The sequence below is a fragment of the Galeopterus variegatus genome, unplaced genomic scaffold (assembly GCF_000696425.1).
Source record: "Galeopterus variegatus unplaced genomic scaffold, G_variegatus-3.0.2 Scaffold5802, whole genome shotgun sequence".
Lineage (NCBI taxonomy): Eukaryota > Metazoa > Chordata > Mammalia > Dermoptera > Cynocephalidae > Galeopterus > Galeopterus variegatus.
Genome location: NW_007731913.1, coordinates 120922 through 143712, shown reverse-complemented (window position 1 = coordinate 143712; position 22791 = coordinate 120922). Strand labels below are relative to the sequence as shown.

The 22791-nt window shown below is 41.9% G+C and overlaps 3 protein-coding genes across 6 annotated transcripts in view; 1 reads left to right on the top strand and 2 right to left on the bottom strand.

The window, feature by feature from the left end:
• The window catches only part of LOC103605424 (glutathione S-transferase omega-2-like), a gene marked incomplete at its 3' end in the record, with an annotated part of 5026 nt that extends 1767 nt beyond the window's left edge, over positions 1-3259 (bottom strand). The window contains exons 1-3 of the mRNA XM_008590008.1: positions 3181-3259; positions 2798-2906; positions 1049-1271 (exon numbers count right to left, since the gene is read on the bottom strand). Of these exons, the coding sequence (XP_008588230.1) occupies positions 1049-1271; positions 2798-2906; positions 3181-3214 (366 nt within the window). The remainder of the gene's footprint in view (positions 1-1048; positions 1272-2797; positions 2907-3180) is intronic.
• Positions 3260-9601: 6342 nt separating this feature from the next.
• Positions 9602-21602, bottom strand: GSTO1 (glutathione S-transferase omega 1). The gene is made up of 5 exons (XM_008590007.1): positions 21502-21602; positions 17338-17560; positions 14685-14783; positions 11569-11675; positions 9602-9834 (listed from the first exon to the last, which is right to left on the bottom strand). The coding sequence occupies exons 1-5, from the start codon at positions 21558-21560 to the stop codon at positions 9681-9683; spliced, it is 642 nt and encodes a 213-aa protein (XP_008588229.1). The 5' UTR covers positions 21561-21602; the 3' UTR covers positions 9602-9680.
• Positions 21603-22161: 559 nt separating this feature from the next.
• LOC103605421 (WD repeat-containing protein 96-like) overlaps positions 22162-22791 on the top strand; it is a 121436-nt gene continuing 120806 nt past the window's right edge. For all 4 annotated transcript variants that reach the window (XM_008590006.1, XM_008590003.1, XM_008590004.1 and 1 more), the window contains exon 1: positions 22162-22219. The gene's annotated coding sequence lies outside the window, so the exon portion shown is untranslated. The remainder of the gene's footprint in view (positions 22220-22791) is intronic.

Below are 22791 nucleotides of genomic sequence, written 5' to 3'. Positions count from 1 at the left end.
CAGGTTGCAGAGTTCCTGACGCAGGGCTCGCTTCAGATCAGCGCATTCTCTCCCGCATCTCAGTGCTACCAAACACTCCTTGGTCAGGTGTGGAACCTAATGAGAGGAGACACAGGTTCTTAGTGGAGAATTCCGTGAGAACTCCATGTTCTTGCTCCACCTAAAAATGCAGTGAAGCTTTAAAACTCCAACATAACAGGCCAACACCACATACAGACTCCCCAGATCCCTGCGAAGAGCACTAGTTTATCTGTGGTTCCAGGAATCCACTTGTCACAGCACCCGGGGAGAACAAGGTGCTTTAACAGGGGCTTTCCAGTGCTCCTTACTTGATCAGCTGCTTCCATGCTGTACATTCTTAGGCGGGACACTTAACCTCTCTAAGCCTCAGTGTTCTCATCTGAAAAATGGGTACAATAACAGTACCCACTTCAAAGGACAGTTGTAAGGTTAAATGAGTTAGCCTCTATAAAGTAGTTAGGGCAATGCTTGCCACATCATAAGTGGTCAGTATGAGTATAAGCTATTAATATCAGTGAGTTACTTTTATTTCTTTTCAAAGGGAACCATCTTAAAATTTCTCTATCACTTTTTCTCCCATTATCAATGGCTGCCCCCTTTTCTCTGTTCTTCACATTTCCTAGACAGGTGGCAATCTTACCCTGCGTAAAGGGCAGTCCCCTTCCATGCACAATTTTCTTCATACTCCCATATTTTTTACCTGAAGCCTGAGAAATACTCCCTTTACAGGATTACCAGTTTTCAGTTCTTTCAACATTCCTATTTCAAGTCACATGGTTATTACCATGTCATAACCATACCTCCAAAGACTGCTAGTTGGAATGGAAAAGCACCTAGCAGTTAAGCCTTTAACCTTTAATATCAATGGTCATATCCTCCTCTAATCCCATGCCAGTTATCCAACTGAGGCTCATGTGGTATTAAAACAAAACAATTGTACCAATGACTTGGTTTTAAAATGGGTTGAAGCTCAAGAAAGACATAAAAGTAAAATAGAGTGTAAGTGGCTTTTTAATATTGAATATACCTTGCAAAACAGCTCCAATAACATCTTTTGGCGAGCTCGTTCATAAGGGTCATACGGAAACAGCTTCCTTCCCGGATAAGCGTCATCCAGGTACTCACAAGCGATGACAGATTCGTAGATCAGTTGACGATGACAGTTCTCCAGGACAGGAATATGGCCAAAAGGGTGCTTTGTATAGTACCATTCAGGCTTGTTTCTCAGGTTAATGTTGATAATTTCATGTCTCAAAAAAGCAAAGGGAAAACAAGACAGAACAAAACTGAGAGGTGTATGCAGGCAGATGCTCATCTTGAAAGCAGAAGCAATCGATTCATAAAATTAAAGTTTGCAATTAGCTGCTTAAAGTTTAAGTTGTGCATAAGATACATAACATCATTGTCTTCATTCCAGCAGTAAGATGTATTAGGTGGTCTCTATGCCTTACCTCGTTTGTTCCTCATGAATTCCCCATGAGGTAGGTTTACCTCATAGGAAGCAATAAGGATGGAGGAAGTACCCTCATGCCCAATGCCACCTGCTAAGAAGTAGCAGAGCCCAGATCACAGCCAGGCAAACTGTCTCAGGGCTCACACACTTAATCATGGCATTAGAGAATTTAGTACATTTTAAAGCTCGAAAACACAAATCTGGTATTAACAGATTACAACAGAATATGATAAATGTTAACAGTTAAGAGCACACATTCTGGCATCATACTGTACAGTCTAGCTGGTGCCCTTGGCCACATTCTTTAACCTCTCTGTGCTCAGTGTCCTTAACTGTAAAATGGGGAGTAATAATTATACCCTTCTCTTGGCATCATTGCAATGATCAAATAAGTCAATACATATAAAGTATTTAGGATAGTACCTGGTACATAAGAATGCAATAACTTTTTAATTCTTCTTAATTGTTATTATTATTGGAGGGTCAAGCCTGTAAAGTTACCAGAGGGGCACATATATGCTTAAAAAGATTAAAGGAAACAAGTGTGTACATTTTTTGCTCAGTCTAGGAGATTGTGTTAAAGCCTGAAGCAGTGGGTCTCGACCAGGAGTGCTTTTGCCCCCCTCCCAAGGGACTTATGGCAATATTTGGAGACATGTTTTGGTTGTCACAACTGGGGGGTCATGTCGAGGAGGGAGGGGGATTCTACTGTCATCTAATGGGTGGAAGCCAGGGATATTGCTAAATATCCAATGATGCACAGGAGAGCCCCTCCCTCTTCCCCCACAAAAAATTATCTGTCCCAAAATGTCAATAGTGCCAAGGTTGAGAAACCCTGCCCTGAAGAAATATTTACATCAGCTCCTAAGCTGCCAATTTGTAGCCTTGGCTGTGCCCTTGCTAAACAAACATTACGGGAGGGAGCCAGTTCACTAGTCCATCATTCAGTTTACTCTGTGTCGACCTAGAAGTTTCATGCACAGACACGACTCGGAAAAGAGCTCTACATTTCAGGCTGCTAAACAAACATTACGGGAGGGAGCCAGTTCACTAGTCCATCATTCAGTTTACTCTGTGTTGACCTAGAAGTTTCATGCACAGACACGACTCAGAAAAGAGCTCTACATTTCAGGTGGGCCTGCTAAACAACCGGCGCTTTGCTAACCATTGATTGACTTTGCCTGGGAAAAGAAATGGACAGGGAGCCCTTTCTAGAACCTGAGCAGGGAGCCCCAGGTTTTAAACATCCCCCTGCCTGTGGGGCACTGGGCCTGTTCAGGATGCCCTAGGCTCTGCTTCTCACCTGATGTCTCTGCTTCTCACCTGATGCCTTTGGCCTTGAGGACTAGGCGCACCCTGTGCGAGAAGGGGCAGAACCTCATGCTGTAGAGGCGGATGGTGCCCTCTGGGACGGGCCCTGGGGGGCAGCTTCCTGCAGGGCAGGGGTTGGGAGCACGTGGGGAAGAAGAGGCTGGTTAGCCTAGTGGAGAGGGGGGGGGTTCACTCACTTCCCCGGGATCCCAGGCGCTCTGCCCCCCGAATCCCACAGAGGACCCTTTTGCGCGTGGCTTTTGTGCCGCGGAGCCCTCCAATTCCCTCTCTGCCCCGCACGTCTGTGGGCCAAGGCCGGGCAGCCCCTTCTCTGAAGCCAACATCCCCAGTCGCGCGGCGTCTCCAGCCCGCGGACCCCCGCCAAGAGGACTCACCTTTCCCCAGGCTCCGGGTCGCATTCCCAGACATGGTTTCCAGGTGTTTGCGCAGCGACCAGCGCCGACAGTCGCTGCCCAGTAGCTCGCCTCTCCGCCGCCGCCGCCGCCCCCGCCGCCGCCGCCGCAGGCTCCAGGGATGGTAGCGTTCCAGCGCACCCTCCTGCCCCAAATTCAATTTTTGAACGACTGGGCTCTGGACGGGCAGAGGGGAAGTGATGGGGGCAGGAGCTAGGATAACTTAATCTGGGGAGACATCGCCCCAGATTCGGAAGCCCAAGAGTGGGGGTGGCAAAAAGAAAAGTGCCCTTGCTTTGGACATGTGGATACAGCGTTTGGTGGGGCCTCCTCCGCGTCATAAATCCGCGAAGAATGGGCATTTAAACCCCGACACGTATTTCAAGGGAGTTTGATAAAAATCGGCCAGGGGAAAGCTGCCTTTTTCTTTCCCATTGGGAGCCCTCCCTCTTGCACCACTAAGACAATTGCCCCCATCCTCTGTGTGAGTATAGCTTCTTTGTAAAAAAAAAAAAAAATAAGGCCAAACTTTCTCATGATGTAGCAGACAGGGAAGACAACGTTATTGATGTTGAGATCTTGCACAACCCCGGGGGCCAGTGCATCCTTAAACTTTGGGCCCTGGACACTACATTTGCCTCGCCATAGCCTGGCCCCACTCGTGAGATTTTACACAAGCTCTGAAAAACTGGTAGTGAATAAAAACAAGATGCCTGGAGGCAAAGAACAGTTTGTGAACTCTCCCCACCCCCAGCATAAATTTCCAAGAAGTCTTTTTCTAGTTGCGAGGGACACATTGCCAACAGCCCAGCAATACAGGGGCCACTTGCACAGCTCTTCTGCCTACATGAGGTAAAGGATGTAGCTGGCCTTGGCTCTGACATTGATAAGCTGAGATCCTGAATTTCAGCAGGTGGAAAGAGAATTCCTTTAATTTTTCCAGGATTGAGCTGAAGTGGCAATTGCTTGCAAATGCACTTTATGGACTGACAGGGAATGAAGGAAAGAAAAGTATTGTGTCTCACTCACACTGAATTATTTCCATGGATTACCTTATTTGGTTTCCACAACTGCTCAGGCAGGCAGCTAGTATTATTACTATTTTACAAAATAGAGGGGGAAAGCCTCAGAAAAATGAAATTATTTGCCCAAAGTGACCAAATAGTAGGATTGAAGAACTTTAAAAGTCCAAAAGCTGACTCATGGTCTTGACCTCTAAAGCTGATAATGTGGAGAGAAAAGGATATAAGTTCAGGAAAAGATAAAGCACATTAGAGCTGTTCAACAAACGTTAGTTGAATCTAAATACCTTCCATTAAAATGACAGAACCTAATTGTGTAGCTTATGAATGGGCACCTTTTGGCCTTTGGAATTCCAGTCTATCCAGAATTTCTTGGTTAATAGTGTTAACATTTTTTTCTACCAAATAAGAATCTGAAAATCTCAGAACAGTGACTCACCTACATTTTTTGCTAAGCCAGTTAGTGATTTCATGTGAGATAAACTTAGATAATAATATGGCATGTGTTGTCACTTTATAAGAATTAGGGAATGGCAAAAATATTTGAATAAATATTTTCTGGAAAGGAAATGCATATATGTCAGCAAGAAATCTGGTGTTGGAAAAGACAAATTGGTTCTTGACTTGCTAGGCCGACAACTTTTCATTTCAGAAGACAGAGAAAGTAATAGAATAACTACTACTATGGAGCTAATTTTGATCAAGAAGGAAACTGGGTATTAAAATAGAAGCGAGGAACATAACCAAGTCATGTTAGAGCTCCTGGTAGATAATGAAATGACATCTGGGCAGACAAATGTATCCTTCACATAAATAAAGCAGATTTCAAATAGTTAGGAGAAATAGATCAAGATTCTAAAAGGAAGGCCATATAAGGAATGCAAAATCCCCAAATCAAAACAAGTTGTTGCTAACATGTATTTGGTTAATCCTTACAATAGTCCTATAAGTGTTCTATTATTATCCCATTTTAAAAGATGAGTAAACTGAGGCTAGCCAGGGTAAGCACTGGTTAAAACCTCACAACTAGTAAGTGGAAGAGGAAGGATTAGGAACCCTGGATGTCTGACTCCAGAGGCAACACACTCAAACAGTGTCTTAAGTCTATACCAGATGCAATAGCTTGAATTGTTGGCAAACTTTTTTCAGACAGTAAATATTTTAGGTTTTTCAGGCCATCTGGTCTCAACTACTCAACTTTACCCCTGTAGGGTATGAACAGCCATCAATAATATATAAACAAATGGGTGTGGCTGTGTTCCAATAAAACTTTATTTATTGACACAATTTGAATTTCAACTGTATATATTTTTTAAAAGTCTTTATTTTTACAGAAGTTTTAAGATTCAAGCAAAATTGAGCAGAAGACACAGAGATTTCCCATGTACTACTCTGCGCCCACACATGCACAACCTCCCCTACTATCAACATCCCAACAAGAATGATTACATTTGCTACAATCAATGAACCTAAATTGACACATCACCCGAAGTCCGCAGTTACATTAGGAGTTACTCTTGGCAAATTTCATATAATTTTCAGATGTCACAAATTAAGACTTGTATTTTGATATTTTTTCAACCATTTAAAAATGTGTAAAAACCATTCTTAGCTTCTGGGCTATACAAAAACTAGCCCTTGGCTAGATTTAGTCCGATGGTTTTAGTTTGCCCAGCCATGGACTATATTGACTGAATTAGCAATGGCCAAACTGGGAATTCCATTTGTAAATTAAAAGGTTCCTGGGCTCACCTTTCTGCTATGCAAGAAAAGGATGAATTTCCAAGTTTTTTCTCCTCATACCCAACTTTTAAAGGAAACATACTGCATGAGCTGGAAAATGTTATTAAAAGTAAATCCGCATGTGGAAAGTCACATTCTGAAATGCAAGTATTTTGGTGTAGTTAGGGGAGAAAAGACAAAGGCATGGAATTCATTCTTATTCCACTAAAGAGAAGCAATGTAGTGGTACGTTTCTCAGAACAGGCCTGGGAGCCAGATGGCCTGACTTTGAAACCTTGGCTTTGACACTTAGGCAAGCTATCTAACCTCTTTGACTTTCACCTCCCTCAAATGTAAAATGAGATCACTAACGGTACCAACTTGATGGCCTTATTGTATCAAATGACATCATGCAGGGCAACATCAGTAGAGTAAGAGCTCAGTCTACTTTATGCAAAATTAATGACAAATACTAGTGAATAAAAACACATTTGGCTGAACGCCGCAGGCTACATTTCAGTAATGTGGTTTTTATTCTTACTACTGAACACTATATTTTCCCTAGAAAGATTTTAATTATGACCTGTAAGTTTATCCCTACTTCCTTTTTAAGACTCAATGGGTACCTCTCTGAAATCCTCTTTGCAAACTTCCCTTCTATATTACTGTTTCGCGTTTACACCTCTATTATACTGACTCGCTCAAGCATGAAACAAATTGTAATAAGGCCATATTAAACCTACTCCAAATCAGTTTCCAACCACCTGAAATACAATCAGATCTGTTTTGAAAATGTGAGGATCTTCGGTCAAGCCTTCTATGAAAAGAATGCCATCACAGAAATAATTTCTTCACTCTATTTACATGAGTCTGTTTAGAGAAGGGTAGAGGAAGTAGGGTTTGCATTTTGCAATTTTTCAAAATTTTTCATCATAACAGTCTTTGATAGTGACAGAAACTGGAAGACATTCCTCTTAATATTTCAGAAGCCTGGTTTACATGACAGATTATATTACTGGGTGTTCGTTATTGTTCACCCAGTTTAAAGAGCGAGATAAGGGAGAAAAAAAGGTTCTATTCTCAAAACAAAAGCTCACATTCAGGACTTGTTTTTAGAAAGTGAACACCGTAGGGAATCCTGTGTTCTAATAAAGATGTCTTTGGGACATATTATGTAAGATTACTAAAGTTGTCAGAGGATGAGCTTTATCTTCCCACTAGGGAAAGCAAGGTCAAAGGAGACTTTCTAAGTACTTGATTCTGCTTTCCTATTTCTATTTTTCTTTCCAACTTGAGGAATCAAAGGGGGGGGGGAGTTTAAACATTTTGATATAATATTTCAATAAGCAAAGAAAAATTTTCAAGATCCTGAAATCAGCAAAAGTCAAACATAAAACCAAACAAAACTCATTGAGTTTGGGAAAGGAACATCAACACCTCTTGTTAAATCCCAGGCATAAGAATGGTGTTGTCAGAAAGGCAGTTATTACCCTCTCCTGGCTCAACCTCTAAGTGCTAAGAGTTGTTGAATAAAAAGAGACTGGGGCAGAAACAGCAGGTAAACGCATCTCAAGACCGGTCTTAACTGACTTAGTTCAGGCTGAATTTGAATCTCCTCTCCAGCATTTACTAACTGGGTGACTCTGGGCAAATTCAGACAACTTTCTATGCCCTAGTATTCTTATCTGTAATTTGTAACTATAGTACCAATACATCACATGGTTTGGGGTTTAATTCCGACACTGGAGAAGCATTTAATACTTAGCTTGTGGCTGTTACCTAGTAACCATTCAACATTAGTTATTATTATTTTCATCTTTATTGGAATTTATCAGGAAGACTTTCACAGTCTTCACAAAGACAGGACATTCCCGGAGGCCAAATTGCCCTGCCTGCCAGTGCCCTACTTTGTGATGTAGCTAAACCAGCGGTGCCCCATGCAGGGCTAAGAACTGGGGTGGTCTTCGCCTGTCTTCAGCCAAATCAGAAAAATTATAACTATTTAAGTTAAAGGTGTTCTGTTTAAAGACCTGTTCTTAGATTATAACCCTTGTACTTTTTTTGATGTTAAACTCTTTGATGAAACGTTGGGGAAGGTTAAAGGGTCGGGCTTTCTCCTAAAGTTTTAGGCAAAATTAAAAGTTGGCAACCCTGTTCTAGGCCCCGAAACTCGTGAAAACCCCAAAGCTCAGAATTGACCGCAAACCCCTCTTCCTTTCAAAAGCAACGCAGGCCAGACCCACCCAGCCGGTGGAAGTGAAAGGAGAGGTGTCCTCCAGGGACCTCCGGGCGCGGAAGGGACGGAACCGGATGGGGGGCGGCGGCCGCATTAGGGGGAGAAGAGGCGGGGCCCGGGCGGGGCCCGCCCCTTTCTACGCAATCCTACCCGTCAACTGGCCGCGGCGCCCGGAGCTTCCGCCAATCCTCAAAGCTTTTGGAAGCGCCTGCCAAGCAGTGCGGAGCCGAGCCAATGGGCGGCCGCGTTACGGACTCTTAGAGACCGGAGCTGTGGGTTCTAGCCAGTGTCCGTGGCTGGCGAAAGAGTGAGCCGGGTAGTGGTTGGCGGTGGCACCGCGGCCACCTGCTCCACATCCGACTGGGGATCTTGCGGGAGCCACCGGGGCCTAGTGCTGGCGGCCGCGGCGTTGGTGGCGGCCGAAGGCCGTTTGTGAAGTCAGTCGGTCCTCGGCGGGCTCTCGGGGCGCGGCCCCCACATCGCCTGCATCACCGTGGGGCGGGGGAGCCCACCCCAGGCCTACCGAATCCGTGAGCCGTAGGCGATGGTGGTGCACGCTTAAGAACTAATCATTCAGTGGTTTTCCTCACCAGCAAGTACAGAAAACCAGACTGTGGGGTGGGGCGGGAGCCCCCAAATCCTGAGGGTAAGAGCAGTGTGCTGGGTGTGTTCTCCGGGTCTTACTGCCAGCACCTTCAGGCTTCACGTAACCTTGGGACCTGAGTTGCATCATCTGTAGAATGAAATGATGCTTTCCTACCTATCTTCTCACGGAGGAGGTGATGTGACAGTAAAAATTAAATAGAAACCCAGTGGGCTACGGAAATGTGTGGAAGATGGCATTAATATTTCTCAATGGGGATATTACCTATTACTTATCCAGCCTTATATACTGAATTAACTGATGTGGTCTCCACAGTATTCACATAAATAGGATACCCACTGTGTGCCCAGCATGGGATTTGGTAGGAAAGATTTGAAGGGTTTGGAGACTGGGAGACCAAACAGGAGCCTACCCAGACGCCTAGCTTCAAGGCAATGTGGATCTGGGGTTTTTTTTGGGGGGTGGGGGGGCAGTTAACAATAAGAATAAGAGAGAGAGTGAAATTAAGTTGATGATGGGAAGGAAAGAATAAAGTTTTTCTACTCAGAAACCAAAGACAAGAAACTTGAGAGAGCATCCCTTGAATTACATACAAGTGGAAATTTCCTATGAGCAGTTAGAAATCTAGATCCGGATCTCGCTAGAGATGATAATTTGGGGGTTTCAGCTAGACGGATAGGACCCTCAGAATCACTTGAGCATTCTGAGACAGGAACTGCATTTACATTTGTGTAGGAGGGCCTTGAGGAGACCCCACAGTTAGGTCATGATGTTAAATCAGTAAGAGAAGATGGTCCAATGAAACCTGAGAGTACTTGGTAAGGTAAAAGCATGTAATAGTATTCACATTAGTGAAGGAAAATATCGGACAAAGCTTTATTGACGACTCCTGCCCCCTTCAGAGCCCATAGTCGCAGGCCTCAGGGCTATTCTGTAAGTAGAGATCGAAGAAACCTTGATGGGTCTTCACATCAATGAGATGACCTGATACTGTGGGATCTTTCCTCATGGCTGCCATCCAAAGCTTAAGTTTTGGAGTATGGTCTACACACCTGTGGGAGGAGGAAAGAATAGAAGGTATGAACTAGGTTAACTAGGATGGCATCACAAAGTCTTGCACATATCATCATCGTCATTCTGCCATTTCATTGTCTTTCTCTAACTTTTTAAAAATATTTCTTTAAAGAAAAAACAATAAATACGGGCCGGCCCGGTGGCGCACTGGAGAGTGCGCCGCTTGGGAGCACGGCGGCGCTCCCGCCAAGGGTTTGGATCCCATGTGGAGACTGGTTCCCGCTCACTGGCTGAGCGCGGTGCGGGCACAACACCGAGGGTTGCGATCCCGTTACTGGTCAGTAAAAAAGACAAAAAGGAAAAAAAAAAGAAAAAACAATAAATAAATAAATAATAACCAGCCCCGACAAGGTTCGTAATAACTTCGTATAGCATACATTATACGAAGTTATACGAGCCGAGGGTTTGGATCCCATGTGGAGACTGGTTCCCGCTCACTGGCTGAGCGCGGTGCGGGCACAACACCGAGGGTTGCGATCCCGTTACTGGTCAGTAAAAAAGACAAAAAGGAAAAAAAAAAGAAAAAACAATAAATAAATAAATAAAATATTTCTTTAAAATGCACATAATCATAGAATATTAGATTTTAAAGATATTGTAGAGGTCTTTGTTTTAGGAAAGATGAATCTGAGACTAGAATTAAGTGACCAGCTCAGTTAGCGTGAGAACTTGTCCAAACTGAAAGGCTGATAACTTTCTAAAATGAGAATTTGAAAGGCAATCAAGAATGTTATATATTAATTATTCTATGGCCAGATGTGTTGCTTTGCCTCCCACGGATTTGTCACCCCACTTCCCCTGGGTGACAGAGCCACAAAGGATTACTCAAAGCCCATCTCTTCTGAGCTGTGAGAAGCCCCAAAGTGGTTAACTTTCCCGGGACCCTCCAGCGAGAGGCATCCCTTCCTTGGGAAAATTAACCCCGAATTGGGGTTCTCTTCCTGCATTTATTTTCCAGACCAGGAAGTTACAGGAAGAGAACATAGGTGGGGTTGTAGTTTAACAATATAGGCTGGTAACTTTCAGTGAAACAAATCAGATGACATTCCATTAGACAATTAAGTGATCTTACAACACTTTCTCAGTATTTTTACATAAAAATCAGTAACTAGTCTGTCCTTGAGCCAGCAACCTTGCTGTGCCACAAATCTTTACCTTACACCAGAGACTTTATAGACTGAGGAAAATTTCTAGTCCTCCGCAAGGTCAATATTTGAAACTGCAAGGCTTTGGAAAACAAGGCCCTGTGAAGTATATTTGCTTTATAGTATATTCCACACATATGTGACTAAAAGTAACCCTGAATAACTTTAAGCTGTAAGAAGTGAAAGTAAGGCAACATGGCTGCTAAACTCAAAACAGAGCTTGGCAAACACTATGGAAATCTTACTGGTAAATGGAAAGTCATACAATCCTGCAACAACATCCTTATAAAAATTTAAATCCTTATGGATTTTTAACCAGGAAGGAAGGAGTAAAATTTGAAACATTTTACTATTTGTCACAGAAATGCCCTGTCCCCAGGGATGGGAAGGAATAGTGAGTGCAGATATATGAGATGCCCTGGATAGTCCAAGACTCTCCTCTTGTCTGCTTGTTCACACTCATACCAGTTACATTAAATATCTTAACTTTTGTTCAAAGAAAAGGTCAACATATATTATATTCCAACTATTATTCTATATACTATACACAAAATATCCATATCTTACTCATTTAACTCCAGTACTTCCAGCCGTTCGAACCAGGGCCAGATGAGGTAATCAATCATGGAGAGAGAATTGCCACCAAAGAACGTCGTCTTCTTATTAGTCAGGACCTGAACATTAAACAGCACGAGTAGTTATCATTTATGGATCTCATAAGACTCATCATCAGAAATGATGAAGGCAAATTAAGAGCAGGTGAGAGCAGCAGCTTTTACCCTGGTATAAGTTGGGTTTTTGTCTGTTTAATCAGTTTAAGCTTTAGAATCTTTGGTCTGAGCTGAAGCAAAAACAATCAACAAAATAAATTGGAAAATGGAGAAAAATACAAGCCACAAAGTACAAGATCTTTGTAATACAAAGGACTGGTATTCAAAATATAGAAGTCCCAGGAATCAAGAATGAAGGCAAATGACCCATTAGAAAAATGAGCAAGATTTGAACTTCACAAAAGAGCACATCTAAAATGGCCAATAATCATTTGAAAAGGTGTTCATCTGAGCACCTAGTTATCAGTTAAAACCAAAATGCAATACCAATATATATTCATCAGAATGGCTAAAATAAATAAGACAAAGTAAGTAAGGGGGTGGAACCACTGCTGTCCATAGTGTAAATTGGTACGACCATGTTTTGACAGTATGCATCCTTTATAACCCAGCAATTCTACTTGGAAATGCAACCTACATTCATCAAAAAATATGTACATGAATGCTCACTGCAGCACTATTTGTAATAGCCCAAACATGGAAATGTTTAGTCTGTCAAAAGTAGAATGGATAAATTGTGGAACAGTCATACTTTGGAACACTATACAAAGAATAGGAAGGAACTATACACAGCATAGATGAACCCCAAAAACCTCATATTGAGTGAAAAAAGCCAGACCCATAGAGTACATGTTACATGATTCCATTTGTGTAAAGTACAAAAACAGCTCAAACTAATATTGTTTCTTGATATGGGTTCTGGATCCATGGCTGTGTTCACTTTGTGAAAATTCATCAAGTTGTACTCTTATACTCTGAGTACTTCTCTGCATGTAATTTTTCAATAAAAAATGTACAGATAATCCCCAACATGTAATGGTTTGACTTTCAATTTTTCAACTTTACTATGGTGCAAAATTATTCAGCAGAAACTATACTTCTAATTTTCAATTTTGATCTTTTCCAGGAGGGTAGATACTCTCTCGCAATGCTGGGCAGCAGCAGTGAGCAGCTGCTCCCCGTAAGCCACGTGATCATGAGGGTAGACAACCGATACTCTACAGTATACAGTATGCTATCAGTATTTAATAAATTACATTAGATATTCAACACTTTATTATAAAATAGGCTTTGCATTAGATGATTTTACCCAACTTTAGGTTAGTATAAGTGTTCTGTGCAGGTCTAAGGTAAGCTACGCTAAGCTATGATGTCCGGTAGATTAGGTGCATTAAATACATTTTTGACTTAGCATATTTTCAACTTATGATGGGTTTATCTGGATGTAACCCAACTGTAAGTGGAGGAGCATCTGTATTTAAAATATACTGGAAGTAGACTGGATTAACTATTAAACAGACGACAATTATTTAAAAATCAAGCACAAAGGTACGTCAAAAAGTTTATTGAAAAATTCATATGATCTTTTAATTCTATTTTTCCACAAAATTTTTGAAGTACCCTCATATGTTTCTGAAATTTAAGAAGGTGAATTGGTATTAGGTTTTGCCAAAGGGGGAACTGAGAATATTATCTGGCTAATTAAACCTACACCAAACCAATTTTCCCTTCATAAATAACCTACATAGTTTTTCTCACATAAGGTTATGCATTGTAAATTGATTGTTTATATCTACCTGATTATTTGTCTTCTGTCTACTCCTAAACTGTAATCATCTGAAGAATATGGGCTGCATATTACTTTCCAGCTCCCCAACTGTCTGGCAGAAAAATGTGAATTACCAAAATTGATTCAAGAAGAAATGTAAACCCCTCCAAATCAATTACTGCTAAAGAAATTAAACTGGTAATGAAAACTCTACCCCCACTAAAGACACCATGCTCAAATGTTTTACAGAAACAGTCAATCCCTATCAAATGGTTTCAGAGATTGGAAAAATAGGTAAAGTTACCCAACATCCTTGATACCAAAGCAAATAAAGATGATATAGAAAATTATGGGCCAGTCACATTTATAAACACATATATAAAAATCCTATAATTCTTAACTAATTCTATGGTACATACAGAAAAACATTGAGAACAAGTAGGTTTTATCTCAGTAATGCTAGGATGGTTCAACACCAGAAAAATCTGTCAATAACACCATATTCACCAGATTCAAGAGAAAAGATCCTATGAATATTTTGATAGATGTAACAGATGCAAAAAAATTCAATAAAATTTAACATTCATTCATGACTTTTTTTAAAAATTAGCAAACTAGTAAGAGAACTTTCTTAACAAAGGTTTCTGAAAAAAACTACAGCAAACTTCATACTTACAGATAAAATGTTAGGATGCATTCCTATAAAAGACAGGAACTAGGTTTCTGTCAGTAAAAACTGCAGGCTTAGTGTCAGTGGAATATCTCAAGATCAAGAGGAAGACTCTCTCTAAACACTGAAATAGCAGCTCTCCCCAAATGAAGGTAAAACACAACTGGGCTTCCCTAAGTGTTTGTATGATTCATGGCAAACTTTTTTGTGATGAGAAATGGTTATTATATAATGTTAAGTGGGAAAAAAGAACATGAGTAACATCTATGCTCTGATTATAATCATGTTAAATTATTTTTTAAAAAGTATGGACAAGGACTGCAAACAAGCATGGAAAAATAGAATCAGACAAAAAATTGTGGCAATGTTGGTATGATTTTTTTCTTGTTATTTTAATGTGAATGCAACACAGTATTTTAAAAGCAAGCCCATGACAAAGCATTTTTAAGTGATGTGGTTTATATCTTAAATAGAACAGGTTATAGCAATCTGCTGTTAACTAAAACTTTTAATTTGGTATTATTTCTAATTGCCAAATGACTTGGGAAATGGGAGTAGGAAGAAAAGAGAAAAAGGAAAAGGAGGGTAGATATAGTGTATCATTTACTTGATAGCGGCTAGGAGAAAAGATTACCTCCTCCAGCTTGCTGAATTCTTTACGTAATTCTTCTTTCAGGCCAGAGCAGTCTCCCTTATTTCGATTTCTAATAAAGCTTGAAAATGAAGATGGTACCTAGACAGAGAATAATTTCTTAGTTTGTCAGTTTGAGGCTAACTGTATTGGCCCCCTCACATAAAAACATGAGAGAAACCTCATAGTCCTGGTGTCCAGGTGTTCTAGAAACATCGAGTGCACTAAGTTCCTGTGTTCACAGAAGTCATAGACTGATCTTAGACACTGTTAGATGCTATGTTGGTCAGGATTTTGTAAGTTGCAAATAATAGAACCCACTTTGGCGCTTTTGAGATGAAAAATTCTTTAAAAGGACATTGAGTGGCTCATAGAATTGTTGGGAAGCTGAACAAATAAATAGGCTTGGAACTATGGTGGAATATGCCAAAATCACTGTGAAAACTAGCCTGATGGGCAGCACCCACTGCCGAGCACGACATGGTACAGTTTCTGCTGCTGCCAGAAAGTGAGCTCTGGGGTCTACTGAGGCCACCCACACTAATACCACTTCTACTCTGGAATTTCATCTTCCACCTGCCAGTACTCCTGAAAGCCAGAAGCTCTGCCACATTTCTCCCCACCCAGAACCAGTGGCCCACACAAAGTCCATTTCCTTACATTGCTCATTTCTGAATTGAATTCTACCACGTGTGTCTGACAGGAAGAGCCTAGGTCACAAGCCTTGGCCCTGGCTGCAAAGGGAGCTGGAGAAGAGAATTTCTCTGATTTCTACCTTGGGTGGACATGAGCAGACTGTTCAAAAGGGACTGACGACCTGCTAAGACTTATGAGAGCAGTGCTGGATGCTTTCATGCTGTGGTAGAGGTGTTTGTGTCATTTAATACCTCAGTCTTTGTTATCATCTCATTGCAAGAGACAGAAGTCCACTCATACCACTTTAAATAAACAAGGACTTAAAAAACACAGAAGAATCTCATAAAACTCCATCTATATCAGTACAGCTTGCTCTTGTTGGAACTGAAGGTTTACAGGCAGCCCCTCTGTCCACATTTCCTTTTGGGCCTGCCTGGTCTTTCATCTCTTGTTTTTCCTTACATATCTTCCCCGTATTATTTACAATATGTTAGTTCCCTTTGAAGTGTTCTTAAGCTCTGTTTTCCTAAAAATTTATTTTTTACATGCCTTTGATTTTCAAGTCTCCAATGATATATACAACACTAAAGTATATGCAACACTAAAGCTTAACATCCGTACTGTCTTAGTGTTTGTGTCTCATTTCCAAGTTCCCAGGAGAGAAGATGATTGGGAATGGGAGTGGAGTACATTTCTATCCTAGTGAGCTGCGGCCAGAGCAAGGCCATTTAGTCCATAAGGCCACCTCTTTCCTGAAAGTGAACAGGGAAGTAATGGTGGGCATTTCCGCTTTACTTTTCAAGCTCATTTTCTTTCTAGACAGTACAATGAATCTCTTGTTACTAGTTTTTAAACTCTCCAACATTTTTTGTAAATTCCATATTTCCTTTACAACAGCTTTGAAGGCAGACACTTCTACTATTCTTTTACCCTCATCCTACTAAGCCAGGGCTAAGCTTACTAAGCCCTCTACCTTCCTCAGCCCTTGCAACATCTCCTAAAACAATACATTCTCCCTGTAAGTCTCTCCCATATTCTAGGTATTTTTTTAACCATTTCTTTCTCTAGAGGCAAACTATTCCTTTATATGCCAATAATACTACCAAGGTAACAAGATAACTGGATGTTGCTATTCTCACATCTAAACACACATCTGTTGGTCATTTCTTTGTTACTACTACTTATTTTAACTAATCCACACTGATGGTAATTAAGATACAAACAATTCTACAGGTATGCTATTTATTCAGTCAGCTAAGAGTTATTGCCAACACACAGTAGAACTCATTTATAGACACTGTGGCTATAACAAGAGCAAACACTGAGTAGTTTCTATGTATCAGACTCTGCTCTAGGTGCTTTATATTAACTGATTATTGCCTTATAAGGTGAAAACAGATATTGTGTCTGATGAACTAAGGTACAGTTAAGTAAAACAGCAGGTAACTTGCTCAGAGTCACACAACTAAAAACTGGCAGAGCCCATCACAAGCCTAGGCAGTGAACCAGCAGTGATCAAAATACAGCTCTCCCCCTCCAGGAGCTCATATTCCCAGTGCAATACACAGGCAAAAAGGCAGGCAATTACCTGGGCCGCATGCCTTGGCAGGGAGAAGTTAGCATACATGGGAACATAAAGCTAGAGCACTAACCAGCCCCGACAAGGTTCTGAAGGGCAGCAGTGTACGAGTAGATAAATGAAAATTGACTGGAAGATAACCAGGCAAAGTGAGAAGAGAAGAATATTCCAGTAAAAGCTGAGAGAGAAGATGGTGAGTTTGGAAAAACAAAAAGTTGAGTAGGGCTGGAATATGAAGTGCCCAGAGAAGAGCAAAAAGGGATAACTTTGGAGAGATAAACAGAAACCAGATCATGAGAGAACGTGCTGGACATGTCAAGCTGAACAAGCATATTCCTATTTTTCTCTCCCAAATTACTGAACCATAAATGACAGCACTGATTTAGCTTTAAAAAAGGGGGAGGGTTTTCAAATAGGAACTGAAATTTCTTATACACGCACCTTAGAAAATAACTCAAAGACCATCTTTTGGCAAGCTTTCTCATAAGGGTCATCTGGAAACAGCTTCTTCCCTGGATATGCTTCATCCAGGTACTCACAAGTGATGGCAGATTCGTAGATCAACTGACCCTGACTGTTTTCCAGAACTGGCACCAGACCATGGGGATTCTTCTTAAAGAACCAGTCAGGCTTATTTTTCAGGTTGATATTGATGACTTCATGCCTGAAAGACAAAAAAACTATGAAGGCAGTGAACCAATTTTTTTTGTTTCTGAATTAATCATCACCGGCTCTACCATCCGCTTAGCTGATCAGAACTCAATTTTAGGAGTCAATTCTGCCTTGATTCCTTCCAGTCTTTGGTTTTATAAATTTGACTATTTTAGATACCTCCTATAAGCAGACTTATGCAGTATGTGGCTTTCTGTGTCTGACTTATTTCTCTCAGCATAATGTCCTCAAGATCCATCCATGTTGTCACATATTGCAGAATTTCCTTCTTTTTAAAGGCAGGATAGTATTCCATTGTATGTATGTGCCGCATTTTCTTTATCCATTCATCTGTCAATGGACACTGGCATCATACTATCGTGAATAGTGCTGCAGTGAACATGGGAGTGCTAATATCTCTTCAAGATCCCGATATCAATTCTTTCAGATATATATCCAGAAGTAGGATTGCTGGATCATAGGTAGTTCCATTTTTAATTTTTTGAGTAACCTCCAGACTATTTTCCACAGCAGCTGTACCATTTTGGATTCCCACCAACAGTGTCTAAGGGTTCCTATTTCTACCCATCCTCACTAACACTTCTTGTCTATTATTATTATTATTATTATTACTGCCAACCTGACAGGTGAGAGGTGATCCCCCAGAGTGGTTTTCATTTGCATTTCGCTGATGACTAGTAATGATGAGCATTTTTCATATACCTGTTGGCCATTTGTATTTCTTCTTTGGAGAAATGTCTGTTCAAGTCCTTAGCCCATTTTTTGACTGGGTGCTTAGTTTTTTTGTTATAGAGTTGTAGAAGTTCCTTATATATTTTGGAGATTACCCTCTTACCAGATATATGGTTTACAAATATTTTCACACATTCCACAGGTTGCCGTTTTACTCTGTTGATCATTTGTTTCCTTTGCTGTGCAGAAGCTTTTTCATTTGAGGTTTTTGTTGCCTGTGCTTTGGTATCATATCCATGAAATCATTGCCAAGACCAATGTTATGAAGCTTTTCCCCTATGTTTTCTTCTACATATTGACCTTTTTCATATTCCTTGAATTTGCCAAACATGTTCCCACTTCAGAGTCTTGGCGTTTGCTGTTCCTCTGCCTTCTTCTCTGCCTGTCTTCTCCCAGGTCTTCCCAGGACAGACACCACATCGTCAGAGAGGCCCTCCCTGACCACTGCTCTGAAGTTGCTGAGCAGACTCTTTATTACATGATCATCTTGTTTTACTTTCTTCACTGAACTGATAATATGTATCTGAAATTACTTGCTGATTTATTTACACATTTATTAAGTCACCTCCTTAGAATGCAACCTCCATGAGAGCAGGGATCCTATGTGTCTTGTTCATATTAAACAACACATAAATGAGCAAAACATTAAATAGATATAAATGCTATGAAGAAAATAAAAATAGTTTCAGATAAGGACTCAGTAAGTATTTGTGGAACGAATAAATAAATAGAAATGTTTCAAAATTGTCAATAAGATATTACTTTTTGGCTAAGAGGCATCTTAACTGTAAATTACATGAGACAACTAGTCAAATTGTGTCCACTGCCCACTATATAAGAATCAACATGGGCTGACCCATGGCTCACTTGGGAGAGTGTGGAGCTGATAACACCAAGGCCACAGGTTCAGATCCCTATATAGGGATGGCTGGTTTGCTCACTCGGGAGAGCGTGGTGCTGACAACACCAAGTCAAGGGTTAAGGCCCCTTACCAGTCATCTTTTTAAAAAAAAAGAATCAACATGACAAAATTCAATTAACTTTGCTAATCTGAATAAAAAGTTCCTTGCTTTTTACAAGGATGTTAAGCAATCCTAAAAATCCACCTGTGAAATAAACTTTCAGATTAAATCTCCATGTGTTGATATGTCTTAAAAAATGTTGCATGGGGGTCCGACCCTGCGGCTCACTCGGTAGAGTGCCGCGCTGGGAGCACAGCGGCGCTCCCACCGCGGGTTCGGATCCTATATAGGGCTGGCCGGTGCGCTAACTGGCTGAACGCGGTGCGGGCGACACCAAGCCAAAAATGTTGCATGGGTAAATTATACAGTAAACCAAAAAGGTGAAGTCCAGGCTATATTCAGATTGTAATTAGATCTATCTTATATCTTGCCTGAAAGATTGTAGAGGAAATAAGAGAAAGGGAAGTATCATATAATTATTTAAGCCTGGTCTGTATGATTGTCAAAGCTCGGTAAGTGTTCAATAGAACAGATTACTCAACAATAATATATATGAACACCTTTTGTTTCCCATTTCCCCTTCCACAGCAGTAGCTAGGACAGCATTTAGCTTGAGAATTTAAATATGTAATCCAAGGAAACAAGGGAATAGCCTGTTTGAACACTAGCATATGTGTACCTATAAAAAGGTTCATGTGCTGATAGAACACTGGATTCAGCTACCAGCCATTGCAAGAAAAACAAAGCCCCTGCCAAAGAATCAACATTTCTGAAAATTTATGCTATGAAAACAAAAGGTAGCTTCTGGGCTTTTGTGATAAAGAAGTCTCGGAACATACATGCATTTTAGTAAAGTGGCACACCTGCCACAAGTTGGAAGATGCACCTTATAGAGAAAACCATGTTCTATGAGGTTATATTTTGTGGTAAAAATCTAGTACTTCTCCAATAAAAGTATCCTGGGGTTCAAACTTAAAACTGATCCATGAATGTAGTAGTCTCCTGTTGTTTGCTGTTAGTAGCTATTACTAACTCCCCCTCTTCCCCCCACCCCCCAACTATTAAGGTAAAATAATTTCAATTTTCCTTTGGAAAACTGTCCCAGTAAATACAGTAAGGTTGTTTTCAATCTGGAATTCCAGAGGGAGGCACATAACCCAGGACTTTGTGCCCCTGAATCTAGCTGTGTCCTGCTTAAGGACTTTTCAATTATATGAGTACAAGAAATGTTAATCCAGTTTGAATTAGTTTTCTCTTACCTGCAGTAAACGAGTTCTAACTAATACAGCAAATAATACAGTGCTTTGGGTAAACGTTACTAAATAGTAAGTATTTTGCTATGTGTTTAGAATCACAATTTTATACAAATGAGATAGATGCATATCTTAGTGAAGTGATGGCTAATCCAAAAATAATTTTTTTCTTTTGATTTCATCTTCCATTTATTTTAGGGAAAAGAATTGCCTGCCTAACCAATTCTCCCCCTAGAAGACTATAATTAGTTTACAAACTCTGAGCACATAGATGAAAAATTCCTTAAGAACTGGGGCTGTGCTTTAAACTTCCACAGAGCCTTCTGCATCCCAAGTATCTAATAAATGTCTGTCAAAAATATTCCAAAGGTCATTGGAAAGGAGTTGGTTCCAATCGATACTTGGCAAGAGAGAAATGCCAGGTGATCTGGCATATTCCTGTGGGCAACCCATAGGTTAATAACTATGCTGGTATCAATAATGAGGCTTCTCTTACGCCTGAATTTTTAGGCACAGACACTTCCTTTTTTCTTACTAAACCAACAACCTGATCCACGTGAAATAACTCAGCAGTCTGCGAGGAGGGTCAAAGTCTGAACTCTGTACTGTCGTAAATTACTATTCCAGGAGAGACCACGTATTCAGTATAACAATGAACAGTACAGACTATGCCGGACAAGAATGGAGACGAGTAGTTGGGAAAGCGAAGGACACCGGACCAGGAATCAGGGTCCTACCAGAGCTAAAAGAGCTGCTGCCAGTAACTCTACTGGAGCCTCAGCTTTTCTAACCTATCAAATGGTTGTTTAATCTAAATGAGGCGTCCCAGAATGGTGGGGAGAGGGGCTGTAACTTGCTGTGTCCCCCCAAAGGCTGAGAGTATCTGGCGGCAGAGGAGATCCGGGGGGCGCTATCCGAGATCCCCACCCCCGCCGCCCGCAGCAGCGCTCGGTCCCGCTAGGGTTGCGCCCCGCCTCGGTCCTCACCCGATTCCCTTGGCCTTCAGGACCAGCAGGGTCCTCTCAGCATAAGGGCAGAACCTCATGCTGTAGACGCGGATCAGGCCCTCCGGGACCGGCCCCGGGGGCGACCCACTTGACCTTGGTAATAGAACGTTCTTCCATTAAGGTTCATCCCTGACCTCCCCTTTGGCAGGGGGACAGTTCCCTGTTCCCCATTCATCCTGTCTGTTCCCAAAACCAAAAGGGCATGACACTGGTCAAGAAGTCAGGTTCTCCACCCCAGACTTCAGTGACCACAGATCACCTCCCAAATAATATACCTGTAAACTTCATGCTGGGAATAAATCTCTCTGTCTTCCTGATAAAGAAGGCTCCTAGGCCTAAAAATCCCAAAACACAACAGTGCTCACAGAGCATAGGACCTGCACTCGACCTTTAGGTTTCTATGGTACCTGGGCCACAGGGAGCAAAAACCCTCAGAATTTAATAAAACTCACTCTTACAAATATTTCTACTCACTTCTAACTTCTAGAAATTCCCCTTGTTCACCAGACACATTCAGATTTTGTTTTATCAGCCTGGAATTCTGCTTTTGCCAATTCTTCCCCCCAAAAATCCCTTCAAAGCCAAGTTCAGATACCATCGTATAACTTCGTATAATGTATGCTATACGAAGTTATTACGCGCAGAGCGGGCCGAGCTCCCGCGCCACCCGTCCTGGGGTTTGCAGGCGATTAAGGAAGTAAGTCGCCTCTCTCCCTCCGTCCCTCCCCCCACCCCGGCGGTCCCTCCCTTTCCTCCACCCCTTTCTTAAATGTGCTGGCCTGGGGGCGGCCGCCAGCTCCTCTGGGCTGTGTTCCCGGGACCCCGCTGCCCCGGCGCTTAAAGCGAGTGCGGGCGCCCCGAGCCACGTGGGTGACCCAGGCCCATGCGCCCCGAATCCATTTCCCACCTTCTACCAGAAGGATCCTGCGGCCGGTGCAGCCTGGGCCCTAGAGGGAAAATGTGGCTGAGACGCCCACCCGGATGCGCCCCGACCCAGGGCCAGCCTTCCCCGGCTCTGGGCGCGTATGGGATATTCTTTAAAACACTGCAGGTGGGTGTTGTGCCAAAGTGTCTCTTGTTGGCCAAGAGATGCGCCCACGTCGATGCACAGAAGCAGCTCGAAATCCTCAGAGCCATCCCCCGACCCCAAACGAAGGGGGTCTCCAGTCCGCCCTCCACGCGGGTCTACTCCTGACCCGGCCGCCCTCACGTGGCACTGGCCCTGTAACAGGTGGCCCTCATCACAAGCCGCCCCCCCCCCCCCCCCCC

Bases quoted from the DNA above. Each gene is read 5' to 3' on its own strand.
- GSTO1 (XM_008590007.1), bottom strand. From the start codon at position 21,560: ATGAGGTTCTGCCCTTATGCTGAGAGGACCCTGCTGGTCCTGAAGGCC. The intron at 14,784-17,337 runs GTGCGTGTATAA...TTCTCTGTCTAG, and splicing joins TCTTTGAGTTATTTTCTAAG to GTACCATCTTCATTTTCAAG. The intron at 9,835-11,568 runs GTAAGATATGGA...CTCCTCCCACAG, and splicing joins GAAGTACTGGAGTTAAATGA to GTGTGTAGACCATACTCCAA.